The sequence below is a fragment of the Manis pentadactyla genome, chromosome X (assembly GCF_030020395.1).
Source record: "Manis pentadactyla isolate mManPen7 chromosome X, mManPen7.hap1, whole genome shotgun sequence".
In the NCBI taxonomy this organism is placed as follows: Eukaryota; Metazoa; Chordata; class Mammalia; order Pholidota; family Manidae; genus Manis; species Manis pentadactyla.
Genome location: NC_080038.1, coordinates 16,313,004 through 16,332,416, shown reverse-complemented (window position 1 = coordinate 16,332,416; position 19,413 = coordinate 16,313,004). Strand labels below are relative to the sequence as shown.

The following is a 19,413-nucleotide window of genomic DNA, read 5'->3' as shown; positions in this document are numbered from 1 at the left end:
CTTCCTGCTTACCTGCACCCCCACCTCAACTTGCCCAGCCCCCCAGCCTTCCCCATTTTGGATTTCTTCAGTTAGAGTACCTGGTAATCCACTTTGTGTTCAGGAGTGAATCTCTTGAAAGGAATTTCTCCCTCCATTTCATATCTTACCTTTAAAGTGCTTTTGAGAATTCTTAGCCTGTGTAGTTTTTCATTCATCACAGGGTCATTACACCTCTTTATAAAGGACAGCTTGTATTCCATCTTGGTTGAAATGCGGTGTTCTCCCAGTGGTGACAGACTGGCTTGCTCCAGTGCCCTGTATAAATCTTGCAATGAATCTCCTAACTTCTCTTCCCTACTTTCACCTGCAATGTCCAAAAAAGGAGACATATGAATCTGGTTGTAAGAAATAGTTATTTAACACTCCAAAAATTTACTAAAAAAATCCTAAAAAAAAAACAAACAAACAAAAAAACCCCCAACATACCCACAGCTGTTAGTTACATTGGGTAAGATTTTTAGAATGATCAAATAATAGGATACTTTAACAAAATATTCTCTTAACAGCAAATCACCATACATGTCTTGAGTCCATTCGGTTCAAAGAATTAGAGTACAAAAGGTACACAACACAGAAACACTCCTGCACATAATTTAACATTTTAAACATGCATGTATATCCCTTATTATTATTACTGATAAGCATAGAAATGCCGACTAATAGAGCTCTCCTGGTTTGGCAATACTGAATGAATTGATTTTCATATTTTTCCAGACTTCATGATGGAATGGCATTCATTGGAGTTTAGTTGATTATAAAAATCTTCCAATAGTGTGCCACAGAGGATTATTAGGTTTCATGTGACTGCCATAATAATGCCTGCCACATTGTAAATACAGTAAATAAATCAATTGTCAAAAATAATGCCTTAATTAAAATGAAATGGGAATATGTTTATATACAAATGTAAGGAAAAATCTGGCACATCCTAAGAGAAGCTACCTAGCATTTGTAAGACCTGGGAAGAAAATATTACAATTAAGTATTCTTAAGAAGAAAATTAAAGACTGGTTCAGGAAGGGAACTTAGAACTATCTGAACAAATCAAACTCTCATCTTGTTCTTTAACTGTCTGCATCCTGATGTCATATCTTTCTCAATAATGATAAACAAAGACAAATTCAGATTTTGCTTAGAGTGGTAGATAAGATTAGGGCTATTAACACGTTTTCTTTGGTAGAGAGCCAGAGTACTATTTGAGGAATACTAATTATATTGGCTCAAGGAGTAAATTTAGAATGTTATTCATTCCACCATGGTCCATATGAATATTTTAAACTTCTGACATAGTTAAAAAGACTCCCTAATTGGTAGTAACTGTAGTTAACATTTGTGTGTACCAGGCAGTAGGGTAAATGCTTAACATGATCTCATTTAATGCTCACAATAATACTGAAAGCAGATCTATTTGATTTTCATTTCATAGCAGGTAAGTACTTTGCTCAAGGTCATACTTAGCAAGTGGTGGAGCTAGAATTCCAACTGGATAATCTAGCTCCAGAATCCATGATTTTAACAAGAATTCTGTACTGCCAGTTTTGTCAGTAATCATTCCAACTGTGTGCTTAACAGTAGGTGTTAATGAATTTGTGAGGCTCCCTTAAAATGCAGCATTCTAAAGATTTTTTAAAGAGTGTGCCTCAAACGGCCAAAAAAGCCAACATACACAATACCTTAACTTGACGGGATTGCCTTTTGGATTAAAAGTAGCTTCATTTAGTTTTCATATTCAATTTTCAACTGCTGCTGAGGTTAGCAATACCTATTAGTAGGCATGATTATTGAGTCCCTCCATTAGAAAGTTCTGTGTTACCATCAGTGTATGCTATCCCTAATTCCTCTATAATTAATTTATACCTTCCTAATCATATATCTAAGTTAGAACTGTAATCTAAAAATACAAAAATCCTTTAAAAAACAGCTTTATAAATCTCTGTTGGCTCATCCTTGAATGTTTGTAACATGTAGAGGATTTTGAGGGATGGGTGGATGGAGGCACTACTTCATGGGTTAAGAGCAAGAATAAAATGAGTTAGGGAATTTTTAACTGAGAATGGTTTGGGGCCAGGAAAGCACAACATCATAAGGTCATTCAGAGTAATTAAATGGAGTTGTAAAAACAAGGATACACTGAACAGCATAATTCCATTTTATAAAATCATGGGACAGGAAAGGAACCTGAGTTATTTAAGTAATCAGCATTCTTTTTGCCTCAGGGCAAGATTGCATCTAAAGCCAGACGTAATTTCATAGAGCAGGGGTAGGGGAGGAGAGTGGATGGAAGGCCTAACAGATATGAATTCGAGTGGTTAAGGTATCAGGTGGCCTAAGGTGTTATTAGTTGTTCAGTTCTTGAAAGATGAGGAAAATAAGGGGTTCAGAGAATAGTTTTAGGATTTAATCGAGACATAAGAATGTTTACATAGTAAATTTTTATTTTTAGACAACCTTCTTCCATATGACCTAACAGTGCAGGGATTGTATATTTTGTTTAAAAAATATTCTTACCCAGTTTTCTTCCTCCCCAATTCTTAAAGTTTGTAGAATACTGGGTAGGATGACTGATTTTTTAAAATAAAATTTCAATGTAGTGTTATCTTAGGAAGGATAAGTAAAGATGTAATATAAAAAGGACAAACATAGCTATTAATAAATAAAAATGGAAATTTTTTCCTTTTTGCTGTTAAGGGGGAAAAAAGCATTCAAGCAAAGGACAACGTAATTCTACAAAGAACGTGATTTGGCAGCTGTAAGAATTGAGCACGGATTTATCTTTGGGCAGCACATTTGAACAAGGAATCACAATGAGACGGAACACAGAAACATTTCCAAGTATAGTAATGGAGTCGTGTGGCTCCTATTAAAGATAAGTAAGGCTCCCCTCCCCGCAGCCCATGCACAGCATACACATATCCAACACCACGAGACACAGCAGTGGGATGAGGAAGGATGAGGGACTGAGATGCCAGGCTACCACAAAATGCCACCAATTACTTAACATTTTAAGACCAGACAAAGAGTCCTTTTATTTTCAAAGGATGGGGTGAGGGGCAGAGTCACGTTATAAATCTGATTCACTGGGCTAAACAGTCAAAACAACACAGAACTCAACATTCAAGACAAAAACAGACCTTTATTTTCTTTTATAATTTTCAATTGGTTTCCTTGATTTTTTTTTCTCAGATGAATACCAATTAAAGTCAACTGGGGCTACTGTTGCAACTGAAAATACGAAAGCACCTTCATTTTCTTCTCTTTTTGCCCTCTTCTTCCTTGTCTCCTTCTCTCTTCTGGTTTCTCTTTTTTAAACCCTTGCTTTTCTTCTTCTAGAAGCAGCTCTTTGGCAGAGGAGGCAAGCACTTGGTGAGGTCTGCTTCCTGATTGGAGCACTGGCAGGAAACCACCTCTTTTGCAATTTGAATGAGTGTTTTCTGAAAGCTGGCAAAGTGTAGAAGACCACATACAAACCCCAGGGCATACAGTGGAACCTTCTGAGATTCCTAATGAGGAAGTGAAGCACTGCTACAATGAAAGTTTAATTTGTAACTATTTATTCAGGATTTCTGGGCCTATGCAGGAATAAATTCCCTCCCAAATTATATTTATGTTTACAACATGTAAATGAGTCCTGTGTCATATGACGTAATTTTCTATTCCAATTTTATTAAAGCAAAGAGAACCTATAAAGTTCTCTTTCCTATATAAAATGTCACTGACTGACAGATTTGAGGATCACAATGAAGTTGTTGATGGATTAATTTGTATTCTGTGCCAAAGGAGGGTCATACCTGGCTGTGTTATACTGGGTGGGGGTGAAAGAAAAGCCTCTCTATTGTCTCATTTATACTCTAGCTGCATTATGAAGTACTGGGACTCCAGGAATGTGGTATCACAGCAGTTCAGTGTTTGGTTCTTTCAGGTTGCATGTGACCTCCAAGTGGTGATAAAGGAAAGCTCAAGGATAAAGATTAGCTAATGCAAAATAATAGTTTGTTGGAAGGTCCTTGCAAATGGCTTAGCAACAGATGATAATGCACTTCTCAAATGCTGAAAGGTTGACATATTTACTTACATTTATGCTTAGTGGTTTCCAAACTTTTCTGATTGTGCACCCTTACCAGTTCAAACAGTTCTGTTGTCAATAACTCATATATATGTAAATACTCTATATTAATAGATGGGCACGCTATAAAACAGCCACAGAAAAGTAATTCAAAAGGATAAGATATAAAACCCAAGGAGAAATTCCACTGGTTTTCCTTCCTGTATGTCAGTAGCCTCATGCGTACTCTCCTTCAGAGACTGAGGCTGAGACTTTCCGAGTGGAGTATGCCTGGCTTTCGTTTGCATTTCCCAGTCTTCTACCTGCTAGGTACCTCATGCACCCAATGTTTCAATGGAGTGATGGTCTACTTTGTACACACAGTACTCCAAAGAGGGCTCCCTATCAGGTAATTTTTACAGTCTATTGTGTAATTTCTTTCATGTTTCTTTGGTGAAAATTAAGAGAGCGGAATACAGACTTGGAGACCTAAAATTTCCTTCTGGTGTCCTCTCCATTTCCCCACCCCTGCCATGACAATGTTGAAGGAGAGTAAAAAATGAAAACAAAACAAAACAAAACAAGTATACCAACTGGGCTCTTAAAGAAGCAAGCCAACGATGGATAATCAGTTCTGGTACATGTTTTGGAAGGGAACTGTGCACTTTTAAAATTGGACTGTGATGTCCTTGTGGGAACAGTTGTTCCTTCCACGATGCAGCTGGGTAATGAGCACAGAAAGCTGGGAAAGGCTAAGTCACAAGGGGAGAGAAGGCTGGACATAGTAGCATTAGTCACCAGTCAAATGTGAGAGGCATTTGTTCTTGTCCAGCCGCAGTGTGCTCTAAGGCTTCCAGGCTACTGGCATCACGTAGGTGGGGCAAGGTTCTTGTTATGAAGGGTGATTAACATTTGCATTAAGACACAGGAATATTTTCTGTGAATACTAATTTTCTAGTACACCATATTAAACAGCTTATTTATATGTAAAGTGACAAAGTTTCAATGGGTTTAACACACATTGGTTTACAGTTCGTAGGTTTTATGCTAAATATGATTATGTGTTCAGGAGTTCACACTATAATTTGGATTGTTTCATAATTGAATATTAGCTCTCTTAGTCTATACTTTTATATAAGTCAACTAGCTATGCCTAGCATTGTAAAACTATACCAGAAAAAAAGCAGATTTTAAAAGCTAGCTTTTACTCATTATTCTGTAATCAACTACCCTTTGCATAATTAGAAATAATTAGCTTATTTTCTTTTTGGCAAAATAATAATAATTTCTCTAACAAAAAAACTGATTTTGGTGAGGAAAAAGCTATTCTTTTAAAAGGGCAGCTTAAATGAATCCACCAATATTGCTAAGTGTATTTTAAAAGAAGAACATGTGAATCTCCTCCCTGTAAGAGGAACCTTGCGCTTCACCAAAATTAAGTCCAGCCAATACCAAGGGTCTGTCAATCCTTTCTGCACAATAGTACAGCTTAGTTCCATACAGATGTGACAAGAGGCAGAGCTGAAGTTTATTTTACAGTTCATTCTCTAAGCATGTAATTTCTGCCAAATTATGTGGCTTAATGCCACAAATATATGCCAGTGACTGAATTTTCAGGTTACTACAGTGGTTTTTATGACAAATAGTTCAAATGATAAAATCTCAGTGTCCTTGGTATTGATTTACTGACCCAAAGGAAAGGTTCTCTGGAGGACAAACACAAACATAAACAATAGATTCTAGATTTACCTACAGGATTTATAAAATTTAACTAATAGAGCCATGGAGGTCAAGGCACTTGGCTCTCAGACAAGGGTTCATAAAGGAAATGTTTTAAAACCAAAGATAAGAGATAACTGTAGTGAAAACTCAATGTAGAGTCACCATATTCCTTAATGAGAAAAAAGTAAAATTCTTTATAACATAAAATTTTACTATGACTTAAATGGGGAGAATGACCCAAGATATTCCCACTAATATTGAATGCCAACAAAATGCTTTTTGATGGATTTTTACATACCAGAACCATTTTTGTGTATACTTAAAAAACACATTAAAATGTTTAGAGTACACAGGCAACCGCAAGGCAGATCAATGTGATTTTATTCACAACACAAATTCCATTTGTGAGAAAGAAGCATAGATTACTTCTCTTTAGAAAGATATTTACTATCAAGCATACTTAGCAAATTATTTAGCTATCTAAAAAGATTTGATACCAACTGGTCATATTTTTATTTTTAAGTAATTTATATTTTTACAGGTATTCACATTATGCAATACCACACACTGCAGCGACAGGATGAAAAAAAACATTTCCAAATACAATGTTAAGTTATCTGTTCATTGCACAGTATGAAATATTCATTAATTAGCATTGAAATTATTACAGAGTATCTTAATCCAACTAAATAAAGGAAATTTCACATCCACTACATAAGAAAAATAAGCAATATTGAGCCAAAGGGGACCCAGTTACACAGTAGTAAATAATATCTGAAGCTAGTTGGAAAGACATCCAGACAAAATACTTTTTCAAAAGTGAAAACCACAGCCTATAGATTCGGGAAATTTTACAGAAAAGAAGAGCTCATGCCTGTCCTATAAGGCAACACCATTTGTATACAAGTGCCAAGAAATAGGGAGAAAGTTAGGATATTAGCTGAGGAGTCTAATAAAGCCTGGCATGAGGAATTTTCTTCATCAGTGTCACTGAACGCAATCTCTGTGTTGCACCTGAATACACTTTATAATAGAATAAACATAGTAAGTATCAGAGCAGGTTGTGTATACCTTGCCTTAATAGATTACACTTAATTTAGTACAATACAGCACGTCAAGTTTTAAAAATGCAAAATACACTCAATACACAGAATTTGCTTCCTCTGCTTTGCCTGAAAGAGGCCACCAAAAAGTCCATTAAACAGCCAGGGTTTTCTAGTTATGGGAGCTGATCCCTCTCCTTTCCTGGTGTTAGGAGAACACAACTGAGGTGTCACCACACAGAGCCCTTCCCCAGTCAATACCCTTCCCCTTCTGTTCTCCCACAGAAACGGCTGTTTTCTGTCACTGTGCTCCATCTTGATTGGCTTTGATCTTACGCTAGTCCCAGTGCAGAAAGCTCGCATTCTTCTTAAGAGTGGCCTGCCCCTCTTAATATCCCTTTAGGGAGGTCCCCAATCCAAAACACTTGATGATCTAAGGTTTTAAAGTCTGTTTTCTGTTATAAACAGCAAGGACGAGGCCATTTTAGTTGCTTGCAAGAGGTTGATGTTGAGTCTGCGCCGTGCCGACTCTCTCCGATCTAAATTCTCTAAACATTAGCTTATCAATCTGTGAGTCCAATGGGTTGAGTGCCAACAGAAGTGGATCCGATTTGGCATGGAGAGGTTCTATCAACTCTCGCAGTGTATTAGCCTAATATGATAAAGCAGTGATACAATATGATGAAAGACCTGCGAGTGCCATTATTTCCAAATCATATTAGTATTTGTATTAGAAATACCATCATGCAATACCCATAAAGAGGAAAGAGAAAAATATGGCTAGAATTGCATATGGTTTTACTATCGTAATGTCTTTCTGTTGGCATGCAAGTCTACTTGGCCATAAATGGGACACTTTTTGTTTTAAGCTTGGTTATTTGGAAATGCCAATCTTAGTATTCAAAGTAATACACAGCGCAGGTACCTCTTTTCCCACCTCTATACTTGTATGTACATGCCTATAATTTTAATCAGGAAGTTTATGTTAAAAGTACTTCCCATTACACATGTAAAATGATCAGTCTTTTATGAAAATTACATTGTATTTCTATACAAGATCTTCCCTTGAATTCATCCAAACAAGAAGTATGAGGGAAAGTTCTCTAGTCCACCTTCTATGTAACTACCCTGATGTGCTAACCGGTGAGCTAGCAGAGTCCAGCTAGCGTGGCTCCGATGAGGAAGCTGAATGCTGATCACTACAAAGTGAAGAGAAATGAAAAGCCCTGACAGCCTGAGCATAAGCCACATGAGAAGGAATTAAGAAACTAGAAGACACTGAGGTTTCTGAATGACCTGGGATACTAGGAGCCACTGGGATAAAATAAACTGTAGTCTCTTTTTGTTAATGTTATTTTGGATTTTGAGGAATCCAAATAGTGTCACTAGGCACAAATCAGCAGTATCTTTTCTTTCTAGGTTATGGTCGATTTTTATCTGCAGTATCCTGTAGTACCTTTTCAGTTAGATCAAGAAGGAACCAAGTGGGAGAGGGAGCAAAGAAAGCTTGTTGTTCATTACTAGCTCCCTTAGAATAACAGGAAGGGTGCCTGTTGCCCACAGCACAATATCTAGAAAACAGCATGCAGCATAGTTCAGATAGGAGCAGAACTAATTTTTATCATGTCATACCCTTCTTTTGCAGAAAAGGGGCTGGAAACTAAGTGATCTTCAGATGTAGGTCAAATGAAACAGAAGACAATACCTCATTTTTTAGAAAATTCTCATACTGGAATGCCAGCTCTGGCTTCTACCACTTTGTTTCATAAGGTCCTGGAATTTCAAACAGCAAAATTGGAGGTAATCTAACACTGGGCACAAGGTCATTTCCAAGTTTAAATTGTTCCTAATATATCTATGCAATTTAAACATTTTCTAAGTTGTTTTCAACACATCCCTCCTTTCTCCTCAGAAGCACTATTAAACGAGTGGTTTAATTTCTAGTGCACTCAACCCAAACTAAACCTGAACTAGAGCCCTGGCGATCAGGTCACATGCAGTTACATTTATGACACTGTTTCTACAGGAAACTCTTGCCAGAGTGCAGGATGGTGAGGGGGATCGCTGTTCCAAAACGGCTACAGCTAGTTCCCAGTCTGTATATATTAGCATAAAAGATAACTCCTAGGGCAGGGGGGGCCTTCAACCAGTTGTGGTCAGGACTGCTGGCAATCAAATCTTAGGGGTGGAGGTCTGCCTGTTCAACACACATTTCTGGGCCCTACCCCAAAGCTTCTGAATCAAACTTTCTGTGTATGGAGCTCAGGAATGTGTGTTTTAAGCAAGCAGCCCAAGTGATTCTTGTGCCCACTCAACTTTGAAACCTCCTGCTTTAGGCCACTCACACTGGGATGGGCCAGTTTCTGTGCTATATTTACGAGAAGTTTGTAAGTCAGAAGCCCCGTAGTTGGTCATGTCGGTGTTTTAGTTTTAGTCTTGTCACCAGTATAATGTATTACACAACTCAAACAATTGCAAAGATTTTGCCAAGGAATCTGATGGTCTCAGTCTATTCATAATACAGCAAAATGAAAGAGAATACAGTTTACTAATACACCCTTGGTAAACTGCTTGAATCAATGCTATACTTCCATGTAGTGTTAAACAGTTTCTCTTTAATTTGAGGAAACAGAACAACTATAAAGAGACTTCCAGACTCAAGACCACTGACTCAGCTATAGTTCTTGAGGTGTGCATTCTGAAATCTCAAGGATGAGCAGTGTTGGCAGGCCAGGCAGGTCAGATATGACACACTAGTATATGGGTAATGTATGTGACATCTTTCAAACACAAAAACAAACTCACTTCATGACTATACCATTCCATGCAAGCCTATCTTTGACTTCTGTGAATCTCATATTTATCTAACTTTTTGCAAGTCCCTTTCTGATTTATAAACACTCTCTCCTTTTCTCTCCCATTGTGTTTTCGGTAGGCTTTCACTCTTTCCCTATTTCTACTCTTCTCCTTTGTACCTGACAAGGTACAAATATCCCCACTGAAATCGTGAAAATATTCACACCAGTTAAAATTATTTATTACAGTAACTGATTAATTTTATTCCTGTTTTTTAAAAAGGACAGGTGGAAAACTGCATGTTCCTTAAAACAATATTTTTTAATTAAAAATATTATATGGGCCTTGATGGTTTTGTTTCCTTTTGACTAAAATCCTAACTGTAAAAATATTCCCTATTTCCTGCTATTAAAATAAACATCACTACTTACCAAGCTTTTAGCCAGTTATCATTACAAACATACCTATGCTGCCTCAAGAAACTCAGTAATGTTTCTGTTTGGCATATTACTTAACAAATATTTACTGAAATTCCACTCATCACTGAAACCTCCAACTGTGAAGCCACCAGCCCAGCTGGATGAAAAGAAACATACTGTTTCCCTGTTACTAAATCCCCTGAGAGATGAAAGGTGAACCTGGATGTAATGTCATGTAGAGTCATGTATAAGATGACTTATTACATCATGGATCCACTTGCCATGCAAGTTCTTCAAATAATAGGTTGAAGATATGTTTCCTTCCCTTTTTGATTATGAATTAAAAAATCTCCCCACCAAGGACCACTCAAATAATAAGCAGAAATAGAAATTCTAGAGACATAAGTTTTAGAAATGTAATCAGGCTTCTCTAATAGTGTACCTGCTAGGAATAGCTGATGATCGTTCAATCAAATGCCTGAGGATTAGATTATAGGGTAAGGATGGAGGCACAAACATTTGCAAGAGAATAAATATGAATACCAAATAGGTGGGAAAAAAAACCCTGTTCCTTAATGGATAAAAGAAAAGAAAATATGTAAAAATGGAAATAAGAAATGCTTAAGTTGGAATAGCAATTTCAAAGATTCCTATTTCTGTGAATTCTAAGAGGAAACTCAATTTACTTCCATTATCAGTGAGGTAGAGGGCAAATTTAGGGGCACAGCCACTGTCTACTGGTCTTAAGCTCCTTGCAGATAACAAAGGTTCCCAGTAGCAGACATCCAGATCTATCAATAGTAACATCTGCAGAGCTTCTGGGAGAGTAGGACTGTTTTGGGGGCTTTGTGAAAAAAAAGTCTTTGTCTAGCACAATTGTCAGGAGCCTTCCCTTTCTGCAAATGTTTGTGCTCAGATTTAAGTTTTTCTTTTAGTAAAAAAAAAGGAGTAATCTTACCATGAATTGATAGTCAGTAATAATTACTTTTCTCAGTATGAGTATTAGAAGAGTAGGCTGGTTATCTTGGTTCAGAATGTTCAGAACAAGAGAGACTTGTTAATTGTGGCTTGAGTAATACCTGTCCAAATTTTGAGGGCCTATTTTCTTATAAAGTTTTGAGTTTAAATAGACAGGATATCTGACTTTAAAAAATGTGTCTACTTATTTTTTACTTAATACCATGGGGCGGGTACTGGAAAGTCTATTTTTATTTTATGAATGAAGAATATAATTTTCATGATAAAGTGTTCTTTTTCAAAATAAAATGATAAGCATTAAAAATTAATTTATATGTTTATATGTTCTCTCCATATAGGAGAACAATCGTTATCACTGGAGACAGAAAGTTGGCATTAAGATAGGTCTGCCAAACATACCTTATTAAAATAGCCTTTATCTTCCATTAGTTCCTCCCAAGTATTTACTTTTCCACAATTTACTTCCCTAGAAGCTCAAACCCCTGCTCCTTTATCTTGCCACTTCTCCACAACTTATCACCCTTTGTTAAAATGGTATATAAACCCCAAGGTCTAACTGTTTCTTTGGGTCTCCATTTCTTTTCTATGAAGGCCTCTGAGCACATAAAAATTAAAACATTAAGAGAATAAAATTTATATCTTTTGTCCTATTAACTTATCTTTTGTCAGTTCAACTTGCAGACCTAAGGCAAAGAACTTAACAGGGTAGAGGAACAGTGAATTTCCTCCCTTATAAAACAAGTAAATCAACTCTTAAACCATTCCATACTAATTCATCTGTATTTTAAAATATTTCATAAAGTTATTTTTACTTCATAAAGTATATTAAACTCCAATGAGACAATCTTAGTGAAAATATAACTATTCTGGGTAAATTTTTCTTTCAACAGTATGGGCAGATGACAGGTTACTAGCAGAATGGGTGGCTGTTGCAACTGATTTTATGATTAATAACTACTCATTTTTAAATAATCTCTTTAAAATTCTCATTTCCAGGTGAAAACACAGTCTGAGACATGAACCCACTATAGGAAATAAACTTTTTTTTACCCGCAATACTTTAGAGATGAACAATGCATATTTTTAATTTATGAAAAATTTCAACCTTTACCACCTTGCATGGTTATATTAAAAGGACATAATTAAATAGACCATATTCAGTCTGGGTGATGATTGGTATGAAGTAACTCAGTGATGAGAACTGCCAATGAGATGAATAGGTAAATCATACATGACACAACATTTCATCTGTGACTATGTCTGGCTTGTGAAAATGAAGACAAATTGGGATCAACTACATCTCATTGTCTTCTTGCCTATATCTTTCAATGGGTTCTTCTTTGGTCTTTCCAATCCCACTAGGATATTCTCTTTCCTACCTGGTAAGCACTCTAAAAAGCAGTTCCAATCTTATCTGAACCATGAATCACTAATGTGATTGGGTGGTAAAAGTATCTTCAGAACACTGATTATACTTTCATAATCAGAGCTATTTAATTTGTCCATTGCACTTAGAATGTCTACAAATTGGACATTCTGATGGACTATCAGGTAAGGGTATTTGTGCCTGGGGAGTTAGGGTTGTAGAGATAAATTTAGTAGATTTGCCCCATCAGAACCTACTCAAAGTACACAAGGACTTTACCTTGTGTCCTCTGCCAAGTTGCTGATCAGCAACCATGATCTGTGATTGGTAAATTTTGATGCTGTGCAAATTGTGCTTTTACTGCCCAACTTCTTTAATAAGTAGACAATCAATGGCCCAACTTAGTTCTTGAAAATATAAATCTAAAATATATGAAGAGTTATATATATATTTCAAATTAACAGTAATGTAGATCTTTCAAAACTTTTGCTCTATAGAGTCCACCCTATTTTGTTTCTCATTCTAAATTCATACAGTATCCTCAAAGTGCTACCATCTTCGTTTTGGTGGAATTAACTTAAAAAATATTCAGTAGCAGCTCCGGCATCATGATAATCCCCCAGACTAAGTGAGGGGCAAGAAGAGGTTTTGATCTGCAAAAGTGAGTGAATACTAAATTCTTTCAGCAAGAGTACAACAAGGAGTGTGTGGATGTGTGCATGTGGGTTGGAAGTAGAATAAGAAAAGGAATGATTCTGATGCTAAAATTTTAAAAACGTTATTCCCTCTCATGCTGTAACATTGTTTATGATTGTTGAAGCTTGAAATGGACTTCTGCTTACTATTCCTAAGTTTACAATATCACAAAAATTAAAATATTGATTTTCCTACTTCAATAACTTCTAAATGTTAATGCCTTATTATTATTAACTCCTTGGCATACAAGCCTGACATTTGGGATCATCTACTAACAACTCTAGCAACAAGGAGCTGCATTGGGGTACTGTCAACTGAATTCCTTAGCAATAAGGGCAACCAAAAACACCTTCCCCACCAAAGCAACTGCCAAGAAAGGTGAAAAGAAAATTCAAGAGACATTCGTGAGAACCTAAAATTATATCTTAATAGTTACTTATTAGAATTCATAGTTTTCTTTAGTTCAAGATATTATAAATCTAATATCTCACCTTAATAAATTTTTACATTCTCTTTTATTTTTCAATCTATAATAATTACATCAGAGACTATTCTCCCCATTGTCAAAGTCATCTGCATATTACAATGTTCAAATATTTACATTTTTAGATATTAAAATGTAATGTGTACATGACAAGAAGAGAAACATTATTTTGGTAAAAATCACTATTCATGTTTGTTAGAAATATAGCATGGATATAAACAAATTACCACAAACATCTATCTTAGGAAAACACTCAAGAGTTAGAATAATGTGTATTCATATTCAATTTTAGTTGTCTTGAAATTATTGGTTATTTCATTTTGCACCAGCAAACTCATCTTGCATGTGGGATGGAAAACTACAGAGTCTAAGAACATATGAAGAACATGTTTTCAAAAAATTCCCTATTATATAAGTTTCATTTTTTCCCTCTTGCCTAACTGTATAGCACTGCCCTTTTAAAGAAAGTAAGTTTTACTAAAGAGTTAGAGATACACTGACTCTCAATGTTCTTATGGGAAAGTATAAATGACTTTATAGTTACTGCAAAAGGTTTCCAGCTATATCTGCATTTAACATTTAGCATCACATGTTGAATTTCACACTCACCAGTGTAATTACGGAAAACTAGAATCATATAGGGACTTCATTAGGGTGAGCTCATTTTGCAAAATTCAAATGTTTGAAACGTCACAAGGCTCTCCATACTGTACAACTTAATCTATATTCAAATATAGCAACGAATTGCTAACTTCTTACTAGTGAACAACACAAAAACCCAATTATACTAATAAATGCTTTCTATTTGTAAATTAATCAATTTATAGCAACTTTATGGTGCTAGCTCATTTAAAATATCTTTTAAAGATTCGGAACAATTCCATATTTCACTGAAGTCAGGCTTTTTTGGAATTCCTATTTAGTATATTTACATTAAACAAGGACCATGATAACTTCTCTAGGGGGAAAAAACGCAACTATCAAACTGGAGATGTGAATTTGTAAGGGTGTGCAAATTGAGTAGTGAATTTGGGATACTTCAGTTCCACTTGACTTCCTTACCATCTCTTTTGACTGGTGCCATTTGAAGGGTAGGGAGGTGGATCCAGGGCAAACAATGATAGCAGGTATGGTATAATGAGTATCTCCATAACAAATATGATCATCAAAGAGCTCTGTAGAACTTTGGCCCTTTATGTGATATATGAACATATAACACACACACACACATATATATGCGTGTGTATATATATATATATATATATATGTGTGTGTGTGTGTGTGTGTGTGTATATTTTATTTTATTGTGGTAGTAATCTGTTCGGACACATTACTACCACAATAAAATAAACTTTAAAGAAAAAACAAAAAGAACACATTAGAATACAGTTGTACTGGTGTGTATGATCTTCCATAGATAATTTATCAGCTCTATCTGGATGTACTATAACTGGGTTTACAGTGATTAATCACACCAATCCTCTCTTGTTAAATCCATGCATAGTTATGACCAGGGCTCTAGAATAGCTTTTCTCATATTGATTTTATTGTGAGCAAGTGCAGAACCAATCTAAAAGACACCAATACTGGATTTAGAAACAAATTTAGGCAATCCCAAACTAAAATTAAAAGCAGCACTTTAAGACCACCAAGAAGTGTACATTAAATGTGTTTACTATTATTTAGGAAAACTGTCACATAATTTGAAATGAAACATTACTCCACAGTAATAGACTATGCAGAGTATATACACTAAATACATGCAAAACCAGAACCTGACCAAGAAAAATGTCATGATGACATTTTCTTTCTCCTTATTGTAAATCTTCATAGCTCTAGAAAGCCTGTTTTCCCTTTGTGGAAAAATCAATAAATACTTCAAAAGCAGAAGGAAGAAGGAACTCTTCTTTAACAAAACAATACACTTAAATCATAGAGGGCCTTGGTTCCCAAAGCCTCAATTTCAGCCACACTAGGAGTGGTTTCAGATCTTAGTTGTGTGGGTAGATCTCATCTCCATGGTGATGAAAAAGTCAGCCTGGGAAGAAGAAGGAACGGTGGTATATTGCTCCCCATAGAAACAGACAAGCTGAAATCAAATGCAGCTTCTGTATTTAGCAGCGACAAAGACTAAAGCTCCAGTGAGGTGGTACCTTACTTCGGGAGTTGCCATGCAATCTGCTAAGAAAGGTGGGTTACAGATACCCACACGCATTACTACTAAAATGGTAAATCCCAACTCACTTGGGTTAAAATTAATAATTTATTCACTAGTTCTGAATTTGGTTTTCTTAAATAGGATCTAGGAGTTTAATAGAGGCATTGTTGTTTTTACAAAATTCATAAAACCTAATTAGTATTCCTTCTTTAAAAATCCTAAGAAATAGCCCTGGACAAGTTTTACCCTTCTTCAATTTAGTATAAACATTCTCAAGGCAAATTGATTTAATTTAGTAGTAACAAGGATTATGATACTAATGCATCTGTATTTTCCTTTCCACTTTATCAAGTACTTTTACATGCAATATCTTGAAAGGAGATACAGAAAATATGAATTTCACTGGAGTTCACTTTGGTAATGAATTTTCATTTCATACTACACACTGCATAGTACAAATGAGAAATTAAGATGTTGGAAAGAGATCACAGTGTGAATGTTACACTCTTTAATAATTCCTTTTAGGGCACATGAATTGCCTTTTCAGATTTGTAAGAGGTGACAGAAAGTAATGTTTTATCATGAGAGAAAACACATAACTCATAATACCAGATTTGGCATTTGTGGGTTGGAACTGGTAAAATCAGTGTTCTTCTCAGTTTTACTCCTAAAATTGTCACTTTTCTATTCCCTACCTCCACCAAAAGATTAAAAATAAATAAATAAATAGCTGAAACAAACAAACAAAAAAGGTCAGGAAGTTTTGGATTGTTTCAAAAAGATGGATAAAGAGGAGCTTGGAAAGAAAAACTGAAATAATAACTTTGGCCACCACATGGAAAACTTTTTCAAATTGGTCTCAAGACTTAATTCTTGGAAAGTAGTTTTTAAAAAACTATCTCAATATTAACTTGGCACAAATTAGCTATAGAGGAATCATGTCAAAGTTTAAAATATGAAGAAAGAGTTCTGACTCTAGTGGTAGAATTGTTTCCCTGTTCATAGGTACACACGTAATTTTACTGTCACTGTTGCCTCAGGAGTGTGACTTTTTGGACACTGATTAGCTAACACTGGAAAGTATACTAATTACAAGTTTTAGTAATAAAAGGTATAGTGGTGTGCAGATTTTGCTTTAGCTGATGGAGCATAGCAATGGGGCTCTTGACCTGTTATAATAAAACCTAAAAAATTTAGTTTCTTTTATGTAGGTCTAGTATACCTACAGAGGAAACATTTTGCTAAATTTTAACCTGAATTAAAGTGATAGATCTGAGGGACAATGTGTAGTTGAGAGTATTTATTCTGCTGTCAGATTGTCTTTGTCTGAATCTCAGATGTACTAACTAGCTAGGAGTCCTGGATCATGTTATTTAAACTCAGTTTCCTCATCTAGTTGATGAGGATAATAATAGTATTTACCTTTCAGGGTTGTTGAGAAGATTAAATGAGGTGTATCATGCGAGGACCATAGACTAGTGCCTTAGACTAGTTAGCACTCATTTAAAAAAGTTAGCTATTATTTGTGACAGATGAATGTGTTCAATAAACCTACAAGATTTAAACAAAACAAACCATACTGTAGATGTGTTGGTTTTATCTTAGGGAAGGCAATTCTATTTTAGTATTTTTTCCATGTGGAAAAATATCTTTTCTCTCTACATGAGAAAAGAATGAGATATTCAGATTTATGGGCATGCTTGCCTTTTGAAGAATGCATTTTAAGTCCATACTATGTAGCATACCTTTATAGAAAAATCACTAAAATGGCTTTCATTTGAAAGATACGTGTAGTCTATAGGAAAGGTAAAGAGTTTTCCTGAGGCAACAGTGACATATAATTCAATCGTTCCATTCAGAATGTCCTTGATATTATATTTAAAACTATCTTATTCAGGCTGAAATGGTTGAGATTTACTTTGGAATGGAGGTAGCCAGTTAATATATCTTCAATTTTCATTTCCTTATAATTAAACTTATGTTCATTGAATATATCTCACTAAACAATTGAAAAATGAAAAATCGTATTAATATACATGGGATTTACTTCCTATATGAATGACTGTTTCCCTCTTGCCATTAGATAGCTTACTTTACATACTAATATAAACTGCTCCAAAATTTTTTTTTTGTCTTCAAGATGCAAACATAAAAGATATCGAAGAGTTGTTCTGAAATAAGTGTTCTCTGTGTTGGATTCTTGCTGTCAAATACAGAAACATCACACGTTTCAGCTTGTCATTATGGTGAACTATGCCACCTCTGACGCACTGTAGCCTTACCTGATTACAGTTTCCTCGCCTTCTATCTCTTCCACTCTGTCTAATCTTTGGTCTCAAGAATGATGCAGCCCCCTCCTGTGTTCACTTCCTTATACAGTCTGGACCACTCGGACTAGACCCTCAATTCCCTCACCTGCTTGGATACACATTACACATATGTTTTCCAGTATTCAACCATATGCTTTCTTACTCCTGCCTGGCCACTGAGCAATGCTAGAGAAAACTTTATAGCCATGCTGACTGGCACCATTCTCAATTTGTGTTTTCTGACTTTTGGTCATTCAGGACTATTGGCGCTTATTAGTGCTTGATTAGCTCAATATCCAGTTCCTCTCCGGGGGAGCTCCAAGCCTCCATGAGACTCTTTAAGCCCTACTCTCTACCTGTGGCTCTTCCTTTGAGGAGGTAACTTTTTGCCTCCCCATTTGCAGAGGGGGTACAATATCTCTTATTTGGACTGCTGAAATCATTTTTTAACTGGTCTCTCTGCTACTTGTATTCTCCCACACCAATACATCTTCTACACTGCCATCAGAGTGACCTTTTGGAAACTTACATCCGATTATGTCATCTTCCTACTGAGATCACCAAGGCTCTCTGTCATGGTTTTTTTTGTGGGATACAACAAATTTCTGAGGATAGAATACTAGGACTTTCATATTTTAGTTCTAGCATCTTTTTGTCTCATCTTTGTTCATCAATGCTATCCACCATATTTCTCTAAACTATCCTTTGTTTTCTTCATTCCCGTCCTTGCTGATGCTATCATGTACCACGTAGAATGGAGCCCCCTTTTCTTTTGCCCCTGGTGAAATTTTACTCATCCAGCTTAAATGTCACATCCTCTGTCATGCCTTGTCTTATTTCACAAGGTGAAAATAACCATGAACTCTTAAGTTCTTTTGGAACTTAACAAGCACATCTTTTAAAACATTTAATATGCTGTACTGTTACCTTTGGATGTTTTTCCAAAGATGACAAACTTATCGATTCTTTGATTTTTTAAAATCTTTGTTTTCTAGCACTTAGCAGAATGGGTACACAGGATATTGTGGCTGATCCATAAAAAATACTTGGATTGAATTAAATCACTAAAATAAAATTTAATTTAATGTCTAAGTACATGAGGTACAAGGTGAACATTGAATAAAGAGTTCTAAGAAACAACTGCATAAAAGGCTTCATCTCACTGGATTCCCAATTTTAGTATAAGAAGATGTACTTCAAGTCTTTGATGTGAACTATGTGGTAGAGAGCAGAACCTTAGCAAGGTTGGTTACCGAGGTCAAATAATGTTATTTATGGTACTGTTATGTGAAGGAAGAATGATCTAGACCTTATATGAAGCGATAGTCTAACCACTGCTAAAGAGTGTTTTCTTTGAA

General features: G+C 35.6%; 1 protein-coding gene across 5 annotated transcripts in view; it reads right to left on the bottom strand.

The window, feature by feature from the left end:
• The window catches only part of CNKSR2 (connector enhancer of kinase suppressor of Ras 2), a 257,408-nt gene that overhangs the window by 2,991 nt on the left and 235,004 nt on the right, over window positions 1-19,413 (bottom strand). For 4 of the 5 annotated variants that reach the window (XM_036912833.2, XM_036912835.2, XM_036912832.2 and 1 more), the window contains one exon: window positions 150-346. In XM_036912833.2, coding sequence (XP_036768728.1) covers window positions 150-346 — 197 coding nt within the window. Of the gene's footprint in view, window positions 1-149; window positions 347-6,170; window positions 7,502-19,413 lie in introns of those variants that run through there. The other variant, XM_036912836.2, reaches the window with a different exon arrangement.